At 35.4% G+C, this 18,754-nt stretch overlaps 3 protein-coding genes across 8 annotated transcripts; 2 read left to right on the forward strand and 1 right to left on the reverse strand.

Annotated features, from left to right (window-relative positions):
• The first annotated feature begins 54 nt into the window (after positions 1-54).
• On the forward strand, positions 55-6,295 carry LOC145725836 (uncharacterized). Its single transcript, XM_081974730.1, has 7 exons — positions 55-1,006; positions 1,688-1,906; positions 2,166-2,318; positions 2,375-2,455; positions 2,524-3,243; positions 3,304-3,532; positions 3,634-6,295. The coding sequence occupies exons 1-5, from the start codon at positions 936-938 to the stop codon at positions 2,681-2,683; spliced, it is 684 nt and encodes a 227-aa protein (XP_081830856.1). The 5' UTR covers positions 55-935; the 3' UTR covers positions 2,684-3,243; positions 3,304-3,532; positions 3,634-6,295.
• A 713-nt stretch (positions 6,296-7,008) lies between these two features.
• On the forward strand, positions 7,009-17,967 carry LOC145725837 (52 kDa repressor of the inhibitor of the protein kinase-like). 6 transcript variants are annotated; one of them, XR_014177414.1, is made up of 4 exons: positions 7,009-7,627; positions 8,582-16,778; positions 16,838-17,022; positions 17,089-17,965. XR_014177414.1 is itself a non-coding variant. In XM_081974732.1 (4 exons), exons 2-4 carry the CDS (start codon positions 16,657-16,659, stop codon positions 17,202-17,204), a joined length of 423 nt encoding a protein of 140 aa, XP_081830858.1. In that variant the 5' UTR covers positions 14,659-16,574; positions 16,630-16,656; the 3' UTR covers positions 17,205-17,967. The 6 variants fall into 6 exon arrangements, 2 of the variants coding, with proteins under 2 accessions (XP_081830858.1, XP_081830857.1); XR_014177412.1 differs by having other exon boundaries at positions 7,018-7,627; positions 14,221-16,778; positions 17,089-17,938; XR_014177413.1 differs by lacking the exon at positions 7,009-7,627 and adding an exon at positions 7,641-8,463 and having other exon boundaries at positions 17,089-17,964.
• On the reverse strand, positions 11,129-14,595 carry LOC145725835 (tyrosine-protein kinase Btk-like). Its single transcript, XM_081974729.1, has 9 exons — positions 14,459-14,595; positions 14,110-14,410; positions 13,805-13,870; positions 13,603-13,731; positions 12,849-13,048; positions 12,150-12,321; positions 11,805-12,092; positions 11,554-11,749; positions 11,129-11,501 (listed from the first exon to the last, which is right to left on the reverse strand). The coding sequence occupies exons 1-9, from the start codon at positions 14,472-14,474 to the stop codon at positions 11,382-11,384; spliced, it is 1,488 nt and encodes a 495-aa protein (XP_081830855.1). The 5' UTR covers positions 14,475-14,595; the 3' UTR covers positions 11,129-11,381.
• Positions 17,968-18,754: the final 787 nt, after the last annotated feature.

Genomic DNA, 18,754 nt, shown 5'->3' on the forward strand with positions numbered 1-18,754 from the left:
TAACCCGTGGTCCATTGGCGGCTTATAAGCCCGGATAACTTTCATATTTCAGTTTTGACCGGCCGTGAAAGCCTTCATAGCCTAATATAATGATTTTATGAAAGATATATGAGTAATGAAAATAAAGCCATATAAATCAAGGGCAAATGCTTGAATATAAAGAGAAAAATCAAGTTGAAATTATTACATTGATCTGGTGTAGGTTGGTAAGAAAGACTATAATGTCTCTGGAGAATTTTCTACAATATGTTTTCAACTCTCATGGATGAAGAAATGAAATTCTATGAGTTAGAATGAGCCAAACCACAATTGGAAGTATTCTGTTATTATTTAATTAACGCACTTAATCACACCAAATGCACAGCACATGCATATTTCACATTTCCTCATACATTGCCAAAAGTCTGTGACAAAACCAAGGCGAAATAGGCTAAAATATTATTGCATACTTGCAAGCCCCATTCTATCAATGAGCTTCACCTCCATTCATGATTTTCGAATCAGATTATGAATGAACGTGTCATAGAGTATAAAACAAAGTATAGAGGCCTTTATTTACAAGTTTGGTTATTGGCAAGATAAACAAAGCCAAAATGCGGTGTTGTCAGTTGTATACAGCCAGTATCAAAGTTTATGCGTGGGTGTATGTTTCAATTACGTTTAAATCGATATTTAAATAAAAAAAGTATTGTAACAATTATTGTTGCTATTGATTACAGTAAAATTCGCCAAATAAATGTCTTTAAACATTACTAATATGTATAGAAAGCGTTGAGTTGGCAACATCGCGTAATGCTCGTTTTACAACTCCACTATTCCTCCATTCATAACTGTTTCTAGCCATTTTGTTTTGTGATTCTGATGTTTTGTCGTTCGGAGTGTGTTATCTTGTGTTTTTGAAGTGATTTACGGACTTTTGTGACTAAATACAAATCATGGTGCGGCAGTGTTTTATTTGTAAAACTTGTGATTACCAAGAAAAGGGTGCAAATTTATCATTTCACCGGTGAGTATATATCTAACCTAAAAACATGTGGTTGTCCATTGGCGTAGCGTGGGGATAACAGGGGAAGCATAATCAGCAGAACTAAAATGAAATGTTCAGTAAAACTATTGAATTTATGTGATGTTATTTTCTTTGCAATGATTTACACAAAATGTATAGCTGCTGCTGCTGGTGCACCTCATGATTTATGTTCCCGCAAACTTCCAAGTGCACTTTTTTCATTGTTTTTTAGTGCAAAAAGTTCCTCTTTTTGTCACTGTATGTACTATATTTGTTGTGCTTTTGTCATCAAACAAGTCGATTTGATAAAAAAAATGTTGTATGCAACCCATGCAAAAAATCCTTTTGCTCTTATGTGTTCTTGGCATGTTTTTGGTAAACTTTCACATTGCATGTAAAAAAGATGTACTTTTAGTAGTTAGAGTTATGGATGGCAAAATCTTTTGCAAAACATTTTTTCCACTACTAACATGATAAACATACTATTATTGACCCATTAGTAACTTGAGAAATTAGTTTTCTCTACCTTAATGGTCATTGTTGACTAGGTCAATAATAGAGTCTAATCTCTAGTTCTAGTCTGGCACAAACACAACAAAAAATAAAATTTGATTGGCCATCAAAAATATGGTTAATAGTGGAAAAAACGCAACAATTTATATTGTAACCATTATTTTTTAGATTTCCAAAGGATGCAAATATATGTAGTATCTGGATGTCTTTATTGGGATTAAATTCTGATAACCCAGTTCCAAACCGTGCTGAGATATGTTCAAAACATTTTGAATCAAATGATTTTGTGGTTGGCTCAGATGGATGGAAAATTTTAAAAACTGGTGCTGTTCCATTACCAATTCACTCTGCATTTGAATCAGCAAGTGGTGAATTTAGTAGTTCAAGGTAATAGTATATCATTTTAAAATGTATAAATACTTTATGGCTGGAGTGCATGTCAAATAGGATTTCCTAGCAATGAACACAGCAATGAAATACCTATTGTTAATGTTTTGAATGTGAAATTTGCTTTTTTATTTGTCATAATGGGCACATTCTAAACATTTACAGCAGGTATTTCATTGTTATCTCATCCTAAATTTGTTTGTTTTTCCTGATAGGTAATTTATCATCTGTTGTTTTTTAAAAAAATGTAATTGTTTAGCTCAACTTCATCGATTATTAGTGAGGCTACTACCTCTGTTGCTTTGGGTCAACAACCCAAAATGAACATTATAAACTCAGAAGAAGCTTATTTGCAGGGGGATAATGTTTTCTTACAATCTGTGTCAGTAGAAGGAAGCCCTGTTAGAAAGCGGTAAGTTAATTACTTATTATAGTTGTTTAGAAGTTAATTTTTTTTAATACTTTTAGAATAAAACTGGGAGATGAAGTTATAGATATTCCCCAAGCTAAAAGCCATGATTTTGATGAAATTCCTGGGCCATCAAGAAGGTAAAGTTTTTTCATGATTTTTTTAATTGGCTGTTTTAACGATTTTAATTTTAACTACGTGATGGTAGAGATGTCAATGAGCAACATAAATTGGTACCAATTCCACCAAGCTCATCGCCTGAGACATTGACAGCATCAGAAGTTGGTGAACAGTTAGATGAGCCCCAGATGCCAGTTAAAAGTTTGAGAAAAATCAAGATCGTAAATAATTCAATGCTAACAAATTAATTCAGAACTAACTTCTTAATACTGGCGTTTGCAAAGTTGCGGCTAAAACCAGAATTAAATCGGAGTTAGTCAAATAACGGTAACCGAAAAGTTCTAAAGTAAATTCGAAACTAATTGGAAAGTTCCAAAAAGTAATCGTAGAAATTTTTTTTGTCCCAAGATTCCGAATAATTATCCTAACAAGAAATTAAACGATTTTCGGGGAGCTTTTGTTATTAGGCCCAAAAATCGATACTAACCAAAAGCAGAAAAAATCAGTTAACTTCAGTTCTTTTGTTTAATTGTCAACTTAAATCCGGAGCGATATTGCTGCCCCTCATGGAACTTTCTTTTCGCAAATTCGCATTAGAATAATTGTCCCGAAAACAAGCCGGACAAAAAGAAACGAACACTTTTATAACTCCGGATTTCTTTTAATTACTTTGGGAATTGGTCTGAAAGTTTTTTTTATGGCGCCATATTGGAATAATTAGTTTTTAATTTGCGCCCTCGACGAAAAACGACCGATCTGACGTTGATGGATTTCAGAAGAGATCAAGAGAAGATCTTCAAAAAAAGAGGTTTGTGGTTGAGTTGAGTTGAGTGGAAAATTTGTTTAGTTTATTATGTTTTTTTTTTAGAAAAAAACGATATGCTGGTGATCTTTCGAGTGAAGATTTTGGAACTCCCCGAAAAGCAAAAAAAAACTTCTATATCATAAAGAAAGCACTTGGTAGCCAACGAAGAAAAATTAAAAGTCTTCAGTCAACTGTGTGCTATTTAAGGAATAGAATTCGATCGTCCAACAGCTTATTAAAATATCTAAAAGAGAAGAACTTTATAAAAGAATCCAGCGAAAATATGTTACAAGTATGTTGTCTTAAGTTTTTTATGATCTATTTTTACCATAGACTTATAATACAAGTACTTTGTTTTATACTCTATGATTTTTACACAATAATTTATTTTAGGCTTCATTGTCTGGATCAGCCTCCCATCTCTTAGAAAGAATTTTAAATGGATCTACCACTCAGAAATATGATGCAACTTTAAGATCATTCGCCCTAACATTGGCGTTCTATTCTCCCCGAGGATATAACTTTGTTAGGGATACATTTAATAGGAAATTGCCTCATCTAAATACCTTAAGTAAATGGTACTCTGCAGTGGATGGATCCCCAGGTTTCACTAAGGAGGCTTTAGAGGCTTTAAAAATAAAGCAAAAAGAAGCTTCCAAGAAGAATAAAACTTTGGTATGTAATTTGGTCCTTGACGAAATGTCAATACGACAACAAGTGGAATGGGATGGACAAAAATTCTGTGGCTATGTGGACTTAAATACGGGAATTGACTCAGATCAGATTCCTGAGGCCAAAGAAGTTCTGGTTTTTATGCTTGTGGCACTAAATGACTGCTGGAAAATTCCAGTGGGATATTTCCTTCTGGATGGATTAAGTGCACCTGAAAAAGCTCGGTTGGTTAACAAATGCTTGGAATTTGTGCATGAAGCAGAGATCAAGGTCACATCTTTAACTTTTGACGGCGCACCAGTTAATTTTTCAATGGCCACAAATTTAGGGGGTAACTTCAAAGATGTCAAAAATTTAAAACCATATTTTCCGCATCCAATTACAAATGAAAACATTTATATTTTTCCAGACCCAAGTCACATGATAAAATTGGTTCGGAATGCATTAGGATCTTTGTTATCTATACAAGATCCTAATGGAGATCTGATCGAATGGAACTTTTTAATTAAGCTCGTGAATAAGCAACAGCTTGAAGGCCTGCATTTGGGAAATAAACTTAGGCTTAGACACTTAAACTGGGATAAGGAAAAGATGAAGGTAAAGTTAGCCACACAAACCTTCAGTAAAAGTGTAGCTGATGCACTAATATATTTAGAATGTGACCTGAAAGATGAGAACTTCCAAAATGCAGGCCCAACGGCAACGTTTGTACAGAAATTTAACGATTTATTTGATATCTTTAACTCTAGAAACAGATTTGCCAAATATAACTTTAAAAAACCATTTTCTCCGGCGACTGCTGAAAACATTTTAACTTTTATTGAGGAAATGATCGAATATATATTAGGTTTAAAAGTTACAAACGCGAACATGCTTATTATTAAGTCATCACGAAAAACTGGATTTATAGGTTTTTTAATTGCCCTCAATAGCTTAAAACACTTTTACCGTGATTACATATTAGAAAAAAAAATTTTAAAATATTTATTGACAAACAAACTTTCCCAAGACCATCTTGAACTTTTTTTTGGAAGTATTAGAGCGAAGGGGGGATTTAATAATAATCCCACTGCCAGACAGTTTCAGGTTGCGTATAAACGTTTGTTAGTTTATACGCAAATCACTGGACCTGAAACAGGTAACGTCGGAATCAGGGACAATCTTACCATTTTATCATGTGGCAGTGGTCAAAGACTGACCCAAAATGAAAATGGCCTCAATTTGTTACAAGATCCGTCCAGCATAGTTTTTGAAAAAACTCTCATCAATTCTATTGATAAAAATCAACTGTCGGCTGGAGCATGGAATTTAACTTTATACACAGCTGATGTAGTTGCTTATATTGCCGGCTTTGTAGTAAAAATATTGCGCAACTGTGTAACTTGCTCAAAATGTCTGACATTTCTTGAAGGTGAAACAGTTAATTCCATGCTTCAACAAAGGAAACAGTACGGTAAGTTAGTAAGGGCCTCTGAGCAAGTAATTGAAATTTGCAGAGTGGCAGAAAAATATTTCAGGTTTTATTGCAAAACAGAAGGTATTTTTAAAAAGACAAATAATCTAATTGTCGTATTAATTAAAAATGCATTTGAGTTATTGCCTTCAACAATTTTGGACAAATTTAACGATCATTTGTTTGACGATGATCCTGTAGAAAGCCATGCATTTTGGCTTATCAAATTAGTGCTAAGGAAATATTTTACCATAAGAATCCATCACGAAACTGCTAAAAAAATGGATGTTATTAAAAAAAATCGAGTTAGAAGTATCTTGACGAAGACCATTTTATTTAAACACCAGTAGCTTCAACTGATCATATCTCAACACTTATACTCTTAGCTTATTCCCTAGGTTAAACCCATTTAAACTACTATTGTACAACCAGGCCTAAGCAGCTCGTTAGATTGTAAGGTTCAATAATAATAAGTTAATTTTGTCTTTAGTTTATATTTACATTATATTGCTCATTTTCATTACAACTTTTATAGTTGTATTACAATATGTGGATAATTCTTGAAATGTAAAGGATTTTCAAGTGAACTGTTAATACAATGTGTGACTGAACTAGTGGACAATGACAAACTTCTTTCACATTATGATTCCGAATGTCACCAGTCATTGTCAACCTGATCTATCACATCCTATCAATACTTTATTCAGAAACTTGTTCCCTGCTTTCAAGAATTATAGCCCAGGTGGCATGGGTACTCAAGTCTATAAAAGAATTTATTTAAATCTTATTTTATAAATTAATAAACATAGAAAAACTTCGAAAACCTAGTATTAAGAGCCCTATAATTATAAGTTGCTATTATTTTAAATGTATATAGTTTATAAGCACTAGATTTGGCAATAGATAACAGAGAGTAAAATAATTTAAAAGTATGTTTTACATGTTTCATTTTTTTTGGAGTAGATACCTATCCTGTGTAAAAGAAAGTATTTAGCCGTTTTCAGTTAACCCAGTATAAAAAGTCCAAAATAACATAGTATAGAATGCAGAATCAAAATTTTGAATAGGAAAACTATGATATTTAAATTTTTAATTGATATGGTTAATTATATAAATTAATCCATTTAAACCAAAAAAACGGTACGCCACTGGTAGACTAAAACGCGTTCCGCGTAAACATTGCCCCCACCTGAACAACCAACAAACACGTGTACTGTCTCTGGTGGCCATATTTTTACGTCTCTCACGCCGCGCGCCCGCTTCTTTCTAAGTAGATGTTGTCCATAAACAATAAGACGATTTATGAATGACTCGCGGGGTCTATACTTGTATTATAAGTCTATGGAACGTGTGAATGAACTTCCATTCTTTATCAAGTTAGAGTGGAATAATGATAGAAGAAAACTGTAATAGTTTACAGTTTTTTTTTGCTGCAATATTGTCGACAAACAGATCAATTTACAGTTTCCTTCTGTAGCGACTGACGTCACACTCCGGGACTCCGGCAGGCATTTTGAGTCGGATGAGATTTAGGTTGCGTGTGGCAGTGTTGCCAACCGTAGCGGAATTCCGCTACTGTAGCGGCGTAGCGGCGGAATTAACATATTGTAGCTTAAGTAGCGGAAATTTAAATATATTCAGACAGTAAAAATAAAGCAGTGGTATGTATACTGTATGTATACAGTTAAACGTAAATCTGCAGTTTTACCAAAAAATTTTACTATTTAAACTACGAATTGAAGTTAAACTGAACAAATAAAACTAATTCTCAAATAAAATACCATTTAATCGCGCTTAGGCTACTTTTTTTTTTGTTGTATCGGAGTTTTGGCAAATGTAGCGGAATATTGAATAGCCGGTAGCGGCGAAGAACGTGAAACGGTTGGCAACACTGGCGTGTGGTTGTCCCCCAAGCGCGATCGATATTGTCAGGAAGGATAATAAATCAAATTTATTACTTGAGCCAGGTATGGGAGTTTTGATTGGTGGAACCAGTGTCTGGAATGCTATAAAAAGGAAGTTGTACCCTAGAGAGGGGTTCAGTTCAGTTCATTCCAATCAATCCAGTTTTGCTGTGCACCACGTCGGAGAAGGCAGTACCTAGCCAGAAGACTCCGCTCACGCCACAGAATGTAGTCGTCCTGAATTCTGCAACCCGCACCGGGTTTACAAATTAATTAAATAGTAAACCATATCTTGAACTATAATAAATCGCGAGTGCCAAACCCTCCAGAAAGCTGCCCTCATAATTGTTTAACAAATGTAAGTACAGATTTGTTATTGTAATATTTTGTGCATGTAAAAGGTATTGTTTAAAGTGCTACTTTTGACTTTTGGGAATTAAGTTGAAGGTTTTATTCGGATTCACTAAGTTGATAAACCAACCATTTTGTCAATTAGTTTTAACTGTCATTTAGTTATTAATAGTATATTATAAACCTAGGGACTAAAGTGGTTCTCTAAGGGATTAAAAGACACTTTAGTCACGAGGTTTATATACTATTTTATGCACTTTAGAATGCAAGAAATTAAAAATAAAAAAAATTACAAAACTAACAGTGGTTACAACGGTACTCTCGTATTACTGATAGTTGTTATTGATTGTTGTTGGCATGGTGGATTCACTTAAAATTTATTGTGCCCTGGAAGTGTTGCTATGGCACAAAACAAATGAGTGAGTCCAGAAAAATCGTATTTTTTGAAAATGAACATTGAAGAGGCCGCCCAATAAGAGGCCATCGCTAGCCTTCTTCCAGAAAAATCTCGCGAGGCTTACAAAAAACAGTTTCTTGTTTACCAAAAATGGTGCGATGAACAGAATGCAGAGAATTTTACGGATGAAAAGGTAGGTGCTCCTGGCTTACTTCCTGCAGAAGTCTAAGAAGCTCAAGGCATCTTCTTTATGGAGCCAATATTCCATGATCACAGCCACGATAATATCTGAAGCAAACGTCGACATCAGCAAATACAGTAAACTCCAGGCATTTCTAAAGAGACAGAATGACCATTATAAGCCGAAGAAGTCCAAGACATTGGATTTCGACCATATAAGGGATTTTCTTCAAAATGCTCCAGATGAACAATATCTAGCCCAAAAGGTAAGATTATTTTCTTTACTTTGAATATTTTCCTGATAGTACTACTAAAAATAACACCATTGATTATTTTTGTCTACAAAACTACAAAATGTACTGACAGGAGACAATTTTGTTGCAGGTGGTGCTGATTATGGGAGTCGCTGGAGCATGTCGAGGAAAGGAGCTCTGCCAGCTAGACTGCAACGATGTCTCGGATCATAAAAGCTTTTTTCTGGTAAATCTACAGGGTACAAAATCAGGAAAGGATCGCTTGTTTGTGATAAAAACGTCTGGCGAAAACTCTACGAATGTAGTGGAATTAGTGAGAAAGTATATTGGTCTAAGGCCACCTACAAAGCATACACAATTTTTTGTGTCTTACAAAAATGGGAAATGCATGACTCAGCCCATAGAAAAAAATACATTTGGACAGCTACCAAGGAGAATTGCTGGCTAATTGAGACTACCAAACGCAAACCTATATACTGGGCATTGTTTTCGCACATCATCAGCTTCTTTACTTGCCGACTCTGGATCAACCATAGATGTGTTGAAAAGACATGGTGGCTGGAAAAGCAGTTCTGTTGCTGAAGGTTATGTTGAAAATTCATTGTATCAAAAGAAGAATGTTGCCGATTAAATATTCACCAATGTCTTCTCCGATGTTGATATGGCATCAGCATCAACCATAGGAAGATCAATTTCAGAAAATGAGACAACGGCAACGGCGACTGCTACGTATGTGCAGAATATGTTTACTACTAAAAATGTTGCTTCCAATTGTCCACCCTTCGTTAGCCTTGCAAACTGCACCAAAGTCAATATAAATGTAAATATATATAATAATAAGAACTAGATTTAAGTTATGTTTATGTTAATTATCCTTTTTCGTCCTTACACAATAAAATTTCAATAAAATCATTGTTTAATTTGGAAGAATTTACTTTAAATCTCCCAGGGATTTAAAGTAAATTCCAACAACCGCCAATTTCCACAACCGCCTATACAGTGCAGGCCAAAAGTTTAAATTTTCTCATTTTTGTTCGTGTTTTACGACGAAAGGGCTCAAGTTAGAGATCTGAAAAAAATACAGAAAACTAGTCCGTGATAGGTACTACAACTTTCATTAATACGATTTTTCAATCAAATCAACCGTACAGGCGCTAAAAAATCAAAACCGTTTTCCCATGTTAATCTCCTATGTCCAGGGTGCTCTTGGACACCTGGTATATACAGTGCCATCATTTCAAAACTTCTCACCCTCACTACCTTTTTCAGCAAGCAAAATTACTTGGGACCAAAAAAACACGTCAACTTAGATATCGAGGGGGAAGTTTAAAACTATAGTGGACTTTGTATTTTAGATTTCGCCCCCTTGCCCCTAGAGGTGTCCCCACTTAAAATTTTTAAATGGCATCCCTAGCTTGTAGCACATTATTTTAAAACCCTTAAAAACCCCGATTCATCACCGTTTAAAAAACTGAAATCGGTTAATCCGTTCTCGAAATAGGGTCAAGATGACACAATTTTTACTAAAACACATCAAAAACTCCTTGTCTGGAGCAGAACGTACAAATTCGTTGATTTGTTCTCTTGTAAATACCTTTGATTTTTTTGCTCTATATTCGATGTTTTTCTTCTTGATAAAACGAAGATATTTTGGCCATAAGGACGAAGCAGAATATTCTGCAGCGAGTTTTGCAAAATATGCTAGCAACACCGTTTCTTCTGCACCTTGAACTTGTACTTGGTTTCGCCTCACACAAAACTGTTCATATTCTTTCTCATACTGGACTCGATTTTTCCGGAAGCAAGTTCAACCTTATAGTGTTGGCTGCAGCCAATATATTATCAGGAATATCTAAATTTTGCATGATTTTAATGCGGACAACAAAAATTCAATGACATACAATTTTGTTGATTTTGTGTTGGCATCGCCGTTGCCAATGATATGATAAAGTTTTGAATGTAAGTCGATTATTAGCGATTTAACACCGTCTCGGACATTGCAACAATATCCACGACTATTATAAATCGCATAATAATAGCTATAATGCGCCACTGGAAAATTGAAATAATAATAATAGTCTGCATGGTTTGTTTTATTTTTACTAAAGTAGGAGAAGACAGGAAACTGGAGGGTGTTATTGGGTTGTGACTGATAAACTAAGAGTAAAACAATGCTTGTAATGAAACGACAAGCAATCAATACAATAGGTTTGTATTCAAATAATTGGTAAAAGAAATGTACAAGTAAAATCTATATAAAAACCGAGCTGGTTATAAAAAGGTAAAAAAGAGAGTCCCGCTCACGTCAAAACTACACGGTAATACACGAGTGTTGCGTCAAATTAAAAAACAAAAAAAAAATGGTAAAATCAGTATCAAATCCACGCCTACAATTAAATCGAGTAAGTAGCAATCTATATCACACCAACGTCACGAATCAAAACTAGTAAATTTGATTATTTACATTACAAATCCAAGCAAACGAGGATTATTGGCACTTTTTTTTTCAAGGTTTAGGATCACAAATCTGTCAAAAAAACCTCAAATTTCCTTGTCTACTACTCCCCCCGTTTGATATTACCGAAAGATAAAGCGATTTAGGATTTATTGTCTTTAATGGTTTTCTGCCCGGATTAAAAAATTTTGCAGAGTAGCTCTTGTAGACTTAATAAAACACTTTGGGAATTTTAACTGTTTAATTATATATGGTAAAAGTGCAAAATACAAAGAGTGAAAAGACCGGCTACATAATTTTTATTACTTGTTTTTAGACTACTACTTGTTGACATTTAACGTACAGTGTTGCCACATAAACTAATTTTCATTGTTTTCTCTAATAAAAAACTAACGGACTAACCTACATACACTACGGAACCCAGCTGCACGAGGCTTCGCCCGCAGAAATGGGCAAAGTACCCCGCGTGACGGTTTCACACACGAGTCGCGCCAGTCAATCGACCAAGATGCCTTGCGACACATTCTAGTGTATCTTTGAGAGAGCGAAATGAGGGTTGGTTTTCCGGTAGCGGAGACCAACACTTTTTCATTACCTAACCACACAAATACTGTTACTATTATTCAAAAAAAATTGGCTAAACATACATCATAAACCTCCTTGAAACAGGCTTTAGGTTTGTCCAAAATGATTCCTTTTTGAACTCGTTCCACTACTTCAGAGTTTTTCATTCGGCCGTACGGCGTTTTACCGCACGTAAACACCTCCCACATCAGAACGCCGTAGGCCCAAACGTCCGATTTTGAACCTCCCGATGACGTGTATTGACCATCCAAAACGTACCTGAAATATCGTTTTGTTTTTAAAATTCTTGACATTTGGTGTACTGTGATATTACCTAGCCAATCCAAAATCAGCTACTTTAACAATATTGTCAGTGCCAACTAGACAGTTCTTTGCAGCTAAGTCACGATGAATATAGTTGTGCCGTTCCAAGTAGGCCATGCCCTTGCAAACCTGTATGCACATGTCCAATAGCAGGCCCTGATTGGTCGACAAAGATTGTTCGTGTCTGCGCAAGTAGTTCAACAAAGACCCATGACGCATGTACTCAATCACAATGAAAATTGGTCGGTTTTTGCTGCACACCCCGTACAGTTGGACTACGTTAGCATGCTGCAGTTTTCTGGTAAACAGTTCAAAATTAAATAAGAAAAAAAAAACACCACTAAAAAGCTGTTACGTCATGACTTTAGCTTCTTCAATAAAGTCGTCCTCAGACATGGTGCCCTCCTTCATCATTTTAACGGCAACGTCAATTGTCCCGCGCAATTTTCCCCTGCGCACCACCCCGAAATGACCCGAACCGAGCTCCTCCAACAACATCAGCTCGCTACGATCGATTTCCCATTTGTCTAAAAATCTTTAAGGTTATTTTGATCGTTCTAAAGCAGGTTTTACACCGCGCTTTGATGTCAAAGAAATTCATAAAGCTGCTTCAATGACGAATTATATCAAAACAAAATTGAATGTCAAATTTACCTTCAAATAAAAAAAAAACTTGCCGTTTAGCGTAATGCCAACTGCCAACAGACAAAAACGAAAAAGTGAGAGTGAAAGCTGCAAAATTCAATACATAAACACAGTATTCAGGATGATTATGAAATTTCAAAATAAAAATATCAAAAATACCAGAAAAACAAATAATCTGTAACTATTACCGCCTAAACACTAAATTCACTTGGTTGGTTGGGTTGGTCAAACTGTTTTCATTGACAACTTTGACATAACAGTTTGATAAGTGTAAAATCAAATCACTTTATGCTCCAAGAAGTTCGTGATTTATTTGAAGCATAAAATTTGATAAAATAAATGTTTCCAATTTCTTTGAATTAAAACTGTTGGTGTAAAACCTGCTTAAGGGGCACTACTAGGCAACTACCATGACTTAGACCGGCAGTAGCCGGCGCAGGCCTGTAACAAGGGCTGGTTTTTAGCCGGGAACCCAAACCGCCGCTGTTGTGCTTGTGGTAGTTGATCAGCTCCGAGATCGAGTTGTAACAATGTTTTTCCGATGTGGTGAGGAAAAACTCACCCTTTGAGTTCTTTTTGATATGGTAGTGTTTGACGTGTGGTAGAGAACTGTAAAAGTACGCAATCAGAAGATTACTAGAAAACTACTACATTATCTACGTATTCTACCCAATTTCATTTGGTATATCTGAACTAGGCAAATTAATTTGTTTTCACATAAAATAAACACAATATTTATACTACCAATTCTTAAAAACACTGTATTTCAGAACTAAATAATAATACTCTTTAAGGCTTATACAAGGTGAGCTAAGACCAACCAAAAGTATGTTTATAATTCAAAAATTACCGTTTTACAGTTAGGCGGATGTTAGTTTTTAACTAAAACACCCTAGTATACCCAGGTGTGTAAGTTTCGAATCAATTCCTTGCTTATTAATGATATGAACAGAAAAACATAATTCATTTATGTAGTACAGAGTAGCGTACAGAGTTGGACTGTATATTTTGACACCTTGTGGCGATTTTAGATTTGCTATATGGCTATGGCGTCTCTTTTGAATCAAAACAATAGTAACTCTAAAACGGCTAACTAAACGTCAACGGTGTTTCAGTGTTCAATAACATTTTACGGACGTTTGACAATTTAAAAATCAACTTACATTTTGGTGTAGAATGACAAGGTGTACAATCCTTTAGTGGACGAATTCCGTACAACAAAACAACCTTCCTTGTCTTCGTGTTTGAGTAACGATTCGGACCGTTGCCTGGACATGTCATTCACGTACCAACTAAAATTTCAAATATTAATTTTTGACGCTGATTGTACTGTGACTGTGACTGAACTGTAAACGGATAACTCACTCGTATTGCTGCAATCCGAGCAATTCTTTCTCTTTCACATAGTTGCTGGGGATGAAGCCCACATTGCTGAAATGTGCAATTATTATAATATTTCAGCGACTACAGTTAGTCTAGCGATTGTAACCGGTCGCATTAATATGATTAAGGTGTTATAACGGTACAACACACAATGATAATTACTAATGCAGCACCGGTGATAATAATTTACAATTTCTATTTGTAAATTCCAAACGAAAAGGTCAGCGTGTGCATACATACATTAATGCAAAATTTTGGAAAAAACTAACTGACACAAGAAGACTTACCCTTTAGCGTCTCGAGCTTTCCACCAGTGTTGTTGACTATCATCCATCACCTCATATTCCATGTTCTTTTCAAGGCTTAAATTTCCACATTCAATGGCTTTGTAATTGTAGAGGGCGACTACCACTTTGGTTCTAACCACCCCCGGTTGACTGTCCTTCTGTTTGACGGAGGGGGTGCCGGGAGTGCAGCCGCACGGCATGATGGGACTGGGTTTGATCGTTTCCCGGCAACAGTACCATCTGCACCCGTTCCAAGGGCCCGGATGATAATAACTTCGGATGTTTCGATTGTAGGCACACACTAAAATCAAATTGTTCCTTCCTCTTTTTAACGTTCACGGTCTCTTACCTCTCCTGATGTCCATAATCCAATAAATCCTATCGACGTTGTTCAAAGCTAACAGAAACAACGTGTAGTCCTCGTCTTGATGGTAGCCGACCAGAAACGGGTGAAAATCCCCTTCGATGCCCACTTCCTCGTTGGTAAAGAACGATTGGGCCGCTTCCACTGTATGCACTCGTTCCAGTTCCACTCGGCCTTTTTCCTTTCGTTTCTGGAAGAAATTTCAATTGGTGACATAATATTAAGTAGAAAAATAGATTTTTTGGCACTGCAAAGAAAAAACTCCTTGGCCCAGATGAAAAATCGAGTCGTGCGCAATAGCGTTCCCTTATCGACACGACGGTTGAAATTACAAAAGGGGGAGATTGTGACTTTTTCCCTCCCCCATTTTAACCCACACGAATTTAACAATGAAGGGTGGAAAGTGTGTTTGAAATGTTTTGTTTGTTTATTTGTTTTTTTTTGTATAGTTTTATCCAGTTCAGTACTTCCAGAACTCAATATTAGGTGACTGTAGACAATCAAACCGATGGATGAAAACCAGGGCAAATCAAAAGAATGCTGGAAACTATTGTGGGTACCATCAAGGTGGACATCAACAGACAAGTTATAGTGGAAACCGATCAGGAAACCCTAACCAAAATACAGAATGTCCTAAAAGAAGAGAACAATGTCATGTTACTGAAGAAGACATTGCGTTTATGACCACAAACATGGACAACTCAGATTTAGTGAACTGCAGTATGTTCTTGACTGTAAGTTTGTAGTGGATAGTGGAGCTACAAATCACTTAGTTAATAGTGATCTGGGAAAGTTTATAACTGACAGAAAGCAAGTACATCATAAAATAAGAGTTGCAATACTTGGAGTAGTGGTTGAAGCACATTGGGAAGGAAATCTTAGCCTGAAAACTAAATGTGGACAAAAAGTAACCCTAGAAAAAGTTTTGGTGTGTGAAAATCTATCACACAATCTGCTTTCAGTGAAGAAAATTGAACAAAAAGGATTATCAATTTTATTTAAAAATGGTGAAGTATCAGTAATCAAAAATAATAAAATCATTTTACAGGGAAATTTGTTTGGAAGTCTGTATGTTGTTGATTTGTGTGTAGAGTTTTCCTATTCAGCATACGTCACAGAAAATGATCCTGATTTATGGCACAAGGTAGCTACGAGCCTAAATCTCAAAGCAGCATTGGTGTGGGTCTCAAAGGTGCGTTGGGCATAAATCTCATCGAACCTACTGTTCGTTTGATGCAACGTTGCCAATTGTAATAATAAAAAGTCTTTGTGATGGTTATTTTTATAATAATGTGTAATTAATCTAGTATTAATCTTATATTTAGACTTATATTGACAATAACTATTAATATTATTAATAACTATATTGACTTAAATAAGCCATTCTTTGAATATTATTGACGTATTCACATGCAGGGACTTAAAACCAATAAGGATCATGGGAGAGGCTAACTTGGTTAGCAACTTTACTATGATTATTTGGTAACATAAGTTATGTTTCAAAGTTCTATTTTCATTTTATTTATTTGATAATATGCAATGTATATATTTACTTTCTGAAATGATCGATTAACAAACATTAATGGGTTATTTATTCTCAAGAATCCGAACGATACTTACCCCCATTTGCATCGCCGTATTGTAAGCCGAGCTTAAGTTAAGTGTGGGTCAGACTGTGACAGTTTAGGTGAAAAAAGTCACACTCTGAACTACACTTAACTTAAGCTTAGCTTAAAGTACGACGGTGCAAATGGCGGTTATTGAAGTATCTGATTAAGTAATTAAATAAAATGATTTTATAAGTTATAGGTTAGGTTAGTTACGAGCAATATAGTAGATATTGGTATTGGGCTGTTCGGGTTAAGTCTAATTTTTTTAAAAATGTTAGTGCATTTTCTTGAGTATATCATTTGCACTCTCAAGTTATAGGTACATAGTTGACAAAGTGGCATCGTCGCAAACATCCAAGCGCGATCGATATACTTAAAAATTTTCGAAGTACACGTTTAGTCGGGAAGATGGCGCTTGGCCAACAGGGGACCTACGCAATGGGGGCGCCATCTTCAACTTAAGTGATAATTTTTGCTGTTTTATAAAACGTGTACGGGCTATTTATTAATATAGTGTGAATTCTGTAAATTTGCTTTGGTCCCTAGTGTATATAGTGCTCTTTTCTACAAACAATGGAGTCTCAGCAAAAGATCCGATCCAGTGGGACAAACTGTATTTACAAAGGATGCATGAATAGAAAAAGCAGTTCTGATTTAAGCATCAAATATTTTAGAATTCCAAAAGATGAAGTAAAGTAAGTATTCAGAATTTTCTTAAAAAATACACAGTTTAATTAACACTGCATTATTGCAGATGCTTTCATTGGCTGAGGCAATGCGGCCGTGAAGACCTCTTGGGCACGAGTGCTGAAAAATGTTACAACAATTATAGAGTTTGCAGTGTTCATTTTGATTTAGACATGTTCAAAGATGGTCGAGATAAATCTTCAGGCCTATTATTCAGTGCCGAGCCACGCAAATATACAATAACTGAAACATGTAAGTGAACCACATTTCATTAGTGCAATATAGAGTTAGCAAACTATGATATTTTTTACATTTTAGATCAGCAGGTCCAACCTGGACTCGACGCTGGTTGTTCAAGCAAGGGACAGAAAATAAATATTCTCCAGAATATTGAAATTCTTCCACCACTTCAACCTCAGTCTACATATTTGTAACTCCACCCTTATGTTCACCTGTAGAAACCCAAACTGAGAATGTTCTAAGTTCTTCAACTCCGCGAAAATCTAAACTGCAGAGTGAAAATGCAATTTTAAAGACAGAAATTGAAAAGTTAAAAGATGACTTAGAAGTATCTCTTAATACTTTATATACCATGTAATTGTTATTAAATAAAATGTCAAACAAAGACTAAGAATATTTTCGGGTTTCATCTCTATCTCAGCAGTCAATTCTGAAAACGCTATTTTCTAATCCAAAACTCTCTGCTGAAACTATGATTTCAGAAATGGCAACACCGCATTGCCACAAATTTTGTAAATACCGGCAACGTCCTTGTACTACCAGTTTAAAGAGCCGAGGTCAACGAAACGTGTCGGCAAACATCAAAGCTTTTAGGCCCAGTGTCTTCTCTTTATGAAATTAGTTACTCTTTGCTTTAGCCTTGATTCAGCTTAGTAAGGCAAAGTGAAAGTAAGACAAACAATGCAAATTTGTGGAGTTATTTTTAATATGCCAGAAATGATTTAAGTTAATCATTTAATACTTGCGTTTGCATACTAATGGCATATTTTTATTTTTACAGAAATCAATGAAGGAAAAGCATTTGATTGAGGACATTACATCCAATTTTTGATAAAACAATCTTCTCCAAAAGGATTTGAAGTTAATTAGAAATGGTTAATGTTTCTGTATTTTTTGAAACAGGCAAATACGTTCTACTTTCCATAAAACGAAAACTAGAGCGTCTTATACTTGTGGAGTTCAAACTTTTTAGTTTCAGGACCGGATTCCTGCTTATTTTTACATGTCAATTAACCTTATAAAGTAATACGTAACACTGCATGCAGAGTATACTTTGGATATAAGTGTGACGCTATTTATTCGGGAGTTCGAATTAAAGTGTGTTCTAGAACAAAAGTTAATGAGAATTGCCTCGGGCGCCACCGGGTTTTAAGAATGTTTTTAGAGTTTTCGAAATGTGAACCAGGAAAAGACAATTCGTATGCCTTGGTAGCTTTTAAACAGCTGTAGACAAGGTTCCCGTCAATCTGTGGTAACAGTGGTTCAGTTGGTGACAACGCTCATAAAAGCCAAAAGTACCAATCAACTAACGTATATTCTCTTTGCCTAATTTAAAATGCCAGCAAACTTAACTAAACCAAATAATTATGCAAATAAGCGTATCTTAAACCCCCCCCCCCCCCTTAATTAGACAAGTACGAGAGTGGGAGTGTGCAACTTATTTACGGTACGGGTCGGATGCGATGCAAGACAGGTCAACGGTATAATGCAGAAAGTTAAAAAGCCACGCAATGCAATGAATGTTACAGGTACAAGCTGATTCAAAGTTAATTACGGGGACAAAGCAGGTCTATGTTTACAACTAAGCAATTAACCAATGAGTAAAAAGAACAAGTATCAGGAGGTAACAATAATACAAATTATAACTCGTTTGTGCATTAACCCTTTCCTTCCCAGTGATGCCATATGGCGTAGGTAACTAAATTTGTTAATATCAGGCAGATTTCTTTTCCCATTATTTGTT

The sequence above is a fragment of the Ips typographus genome, linkage group LG3 (assembly GCF_016097725.1).
Source record: "Ips typographus isolate SLU linkage group LG3, UJ_Ityp_2.0, whole genome shotgun sequence".
NCBI classification, from domain to species: Eukaryota; Metazoa; Arthropoda; class Insecta; order Coleoptera; family Curculionidae; genus Ips; species Ips typographus.

Excerpts from the sequence above, each read along its gene's own strand:
- LOC145725836 (XM_081974730.1), top strand. The coding sequence starts at position 936 with ATGGTGCGGCAGTGTTTTATTTGTAAAACTTGTGATTACCAAGAAAAG. Across the intron at positions 1,007-1,687 it reads GCAAATTTATCATTTCACCG|ATTTCCAAAGGATGCAAATA; the intron begins GTGAGTATATAT and ends ATTATTTTTTAG. Across the intron at positions 1,907-2,165 it reads GGTGAATTTAGTAGTTCAAG|CTCAACTTCATCGATTATTA; the intron begins GTAATAGTATAT and ends GTAATTGTTTAG.
- LOC145725835 (XM_081974729.1), bottom strand. Across the intron at positions 13,871-14,109 it reads AAAGCTCGAGACGCTAAAGG|CAATGTGGGCTTCATCCCCA; the intron begins GTAAGTCTTCTT and ends TGCACATTTCAG. Across the intron at positions 13,049-13,602 it reads TTGTCATTCTACACCAAAAT|TTCTCTACCACACGTCAAAC; the intron begins GTAAGTTGATTT and ends GTACTTTTACAG.
- LOC145725837 (XM_081974732.1), top strand. The coding sequence starts at position 16,657 with ATGGAGTCTCAGCAAAAGATCCGATCCAGTGGGACAAACTGTATTTAC. Across the intron at positions 16,779-16,837 it reads ATTCCAAAAGATGAAGTAAA|ATGCTTTCATTGGCTGAGGC; the intron begins GTAAGTATTCAG and ends GCATTATTGCAG. Across the intron at positions 17,023-17,088 it reads ATATACAATAACTGAAACAT|ATCAGCAGGTCCAACCTGGA; the intron begins GTAAGTGAACCA and ends TTTACATTTTAG.